This window comes from Juglans regia, chromosome 4 (assembly GCF_001411555.2).
Source record: "Juglans regia cultivar Chandler chromosome 4, Walnut 2.0, whole genome shotgun sequence".
Classification (NCBI taxonomy): domain Eukaryota; kingdom Viridiplantae; phylum Streptophyta; class Magnoliopsida; order Fagales; family Juglandaceae; genus Juglans; species Juglans regia.
In genome coordinates, this window is record NC_049904.1 from 23,752,688 (window position 1) to 23,756,014 (window position 3,327).

General features: G+C 37.6%; 1 protein-coding gene across 1 annotated transcript; it reads right to left on the reverse strand.

Moving 5' to 3' along the window:
• Positions 1–661: 661 nt before the first annotated feature.
• Positions 662–2,965, reverse strand: LOC108990266 (60S ribosomal protein L18a-like). The gene is made up of 4 exons (XM_018964173.2): positions 2,830–2,965; positions 2,389–2,504; positions 2,205–2,268; positions 662–1,303 (listed from the first exon to the last, which is right to left on the reverse strand). Exons 1-4 carry the CDS (start codon positions 2,842–2,844, stop codon positions 962–964), a joined length of 537 nt encoding a protein of 178 aa, XP_018819718.1. The 5' UTR covers positions 2,845–2,965; the 3' UTR covers positions 662–961.
• Between the last annotated feature and the right edge of the window lie 362 nt (positions 2,966–3,327).

Consider the following 3,327-nt stretch of genomic DNA (forward strand, 5'->3'; position numbering starts at 1 on the left):
GTTTTTTTTTTTCGTTACATATACACACGTGTGTGGATGTCCATTTAGGGTTTTACCATCTTTTCTCAGTACCGCTGACCACACCCAAGCTTTTACCGAAGATAAAGGAACAAGAGTATCCGCATCACTTTGAGCACACGTTCAAACTTCACCGAAGCGACGCCAGAAGTAAGGGTTAAAGATAAAATTAGGTATCACCCTCTTGAGAGCATCACAAAGAGAGAGAAACAATGCCATGCAACGCTCGAACCAGAGAAACCATCGACTGCCACTTACAGCACAGTTTCAAACATCATGTAAAAATGCAAATTAAGGGAGAGCTTCAAATCTTTCACAAGGGAAGTCGCAACTTTACGGCTCTGCTTCAAACCAACTCACTTAAGTGTAACCATGCCCCGACAGCTTCAAACCTCACTCAGAATTCAAGTCTCCCCGACCCGCCTAAGAACAAAGATCAAAACCCAGAGTGCTCTCTCCTGAGTTCTTACATTGCACGGACATCAGTAGGTCTTCTATTTCACAATATAAACACTTGCACAAAGCAACAATTCCAACGAAGACATCAATGTCAGTTGGGCATGCCTCCAACATCAACCAGTAGCAAGATCTTTGGTCCGGCACATGATGCAATAAGGGAAGGTCCAATCGTTGCAATTGAACATGTAGAATCATTCTTTCCCATATAACCCAAAAACATTGAATAAGTTCTAAAACAAGAACACCACAAACACAAAAATACTTGATGTTGGTGGTCCAAAATGAAAAAACTATCAATCTCATAGAAAAAGTTACATAGAAAATTGCAATAGGTAATTTGGTAAACTCAAAAATACTTCAAATATTTTAGTTTGTCAAGATTCTAAAATAAAACGATACCCAAAAAGAAACAATCGGGAAGGTTTCTGATTCAGAAAGGGACACCAGTCTAACCCTTTCAGAACTCATTCCTCAAATGACCAAACTACATAAACAAGTTAGGCCTTTTTGCCTTGTATGTGGTCTTCAGCTTCCTGCTTGGCGGCCTGACCTTCTTAAACACCAAGGGGAACTTGATTTTAGAGTTGTGGAATTGCTTGGTACTCTCCCTCTTGCAGAGTTTCGCCGGCACAGTGGCTGTCTTGATAATTTGGATGCAAGGAAACCTGACTCTGTGTCTGGAAGCCATCTCATTGTACATCTGTTCCACTGCCCCGTTTAGGGTGGTGTCACGGTATTCCTTGTACATATTGTGATAACCTGTTCGGCTTTGATACCTCAACCAAATCCCGTAGTTCTTGATCTTGGTAGGGTTCTTTTCAAAGATCTGCATAATTCCAATCATATAGAGTTATAGTCAGAAATGCAAAGGATAATCAAAATCTACAATAGAATAAGCACCCACAATTTCAATCAACAAACAGATATTCATTAGTTTATCATATGAGTTGGAAACACTAAATCATTCATTTCATGTTTTTCCTCCACAAATGCAAAAAATAAAAAAAAATAAAAATAAAAGGGATAACAAAAGTAGGCAAGAAAAGTATTACCTATATAAAGAATGAAGATGCCAATTGTTGAAATCCAGATCAAACGATGCAAAAACAGAAATTTAAAGCGTGACACTGAAATCACATGCAAGAGCAGCAAACCACCTACTCTTAATTCAATAAATTTATGTAAATAGAATCGCATACAAGAGATAGGGTGGAAAACCCAGAAGTTGAACTTCAAGTGAAATTATACCCCACGCAAATTGTGCTTCAACCCATATCAAATTTCAGACCTTATTCTTCAAGACTTTCTATTCTAGGATCCATACTTTGGACCAAACTAATCAAGGAACTCCTTCACCATCTCCATCAATTTTCTAGCAGTAAATCTTAAATTTCGGTCATAACAGCCAATTTCTATAGTTTATTTCACTACCTAGGAGCAACTGACATACAGCCATTTTTTTGCTTCAGATATACAAACACATAACAATAATCACACCTACAAAGTAATAGTGGCAGGAAAAACAAACATCGAATCATCACATTAATAAATTACAGATAATACCTACCATTGTTACTAAAGAAAAAGCAATACGAACCATACTCAAAATTATATGTATGATAAACATTGCAAATCAAAAGCCGAGAGAAACATTGCTGGTTCATCAGAATGCAGAGAGTTCTAAAACCACAACAACCCAGAACATCATCCGATAACCCACAATATACCTCATTGATCGCAAGCATTTGCCCATTGCTTTTCTTGACCTTCTTCAATTTCCTCAGAAAATACCTGATCCAGACCCACCAAACGAATTATGTATCAATTTTAATCAAACAACTAATCAACAACATTGATATCCACTAAAACCAAAAGCGACCAGAACCACAAACATTTGCATCAATCACTCACCAGAACTTGGACTTGGCGCGAACTTCGTTTGTGGCCCAGAGTTTCATGCGGTAGATCTTTGGGTGCTCATCGGCTTCAGTCGGCAGAGCCCTCCCAACAACTTGATACTGGTGAAACTGCAAACCCAAAGGAAAACATACTCAGCACAAGCTCACAAGACAATAACACTCACAAGAGGTCCCCCATAAAAGCCCCACCGTTTTGTTTCAGAGAAAATGAGAATTCGCAATCTCTTCATGTGTTATTTGGTTTCAACAAAATGAAAAGGCCAAATTAAGGGAAGAGGTTCTCAGTTTCCATTATTAGATTATCTCGGGAACCAAACAGAGCATAAAAATAAAACTGTAAATATAATAACCACGAAAAAGAAAGACGGCTTCAATAAAAACCCATAAAGTAGAGGTTTTGTAAGAGATCTGAGATTAGGATAACCAGGCTTACCCTAAAAGTAACCATTTCCAACAAGCTGAGATCTCCGAAGCACCTCCTCTGGCTCGGTCTCTCCCTCTCTCCCTCTCTCTCTGTGGAAGAAGCGGAGAGGCAGGGTTTTCTTTGGACAATATATATGAGCCGGGACTAAGAGATGAAAAACCCTAATTTGTAGAGAAACTGTTAAGCAACCAGCCAGTGAGAAAGTTTTTATGACAACTAATAGAATGCTTACACGTGGAACATTTTCTGCGGAAAAGGCCCTTCTCATTTCGCATTTTGGGCTCGGTACCGAGTAGAGGACCAGGCTCGAATCGCTCGATTAATATCTGAAGAAATAATAATGCTACGTGTAATGTGAAATATGTAAATATTGTGTAATTATTTTAAAAAAAATTATAATTTATGATTAAAAGATTAATTTTTTTATGTGAATTTTATATTTATTTATTTATTTTTAAAATAATTACGTGTCTTTTACATTTTCACGATTGTAACAATTATTTCTTC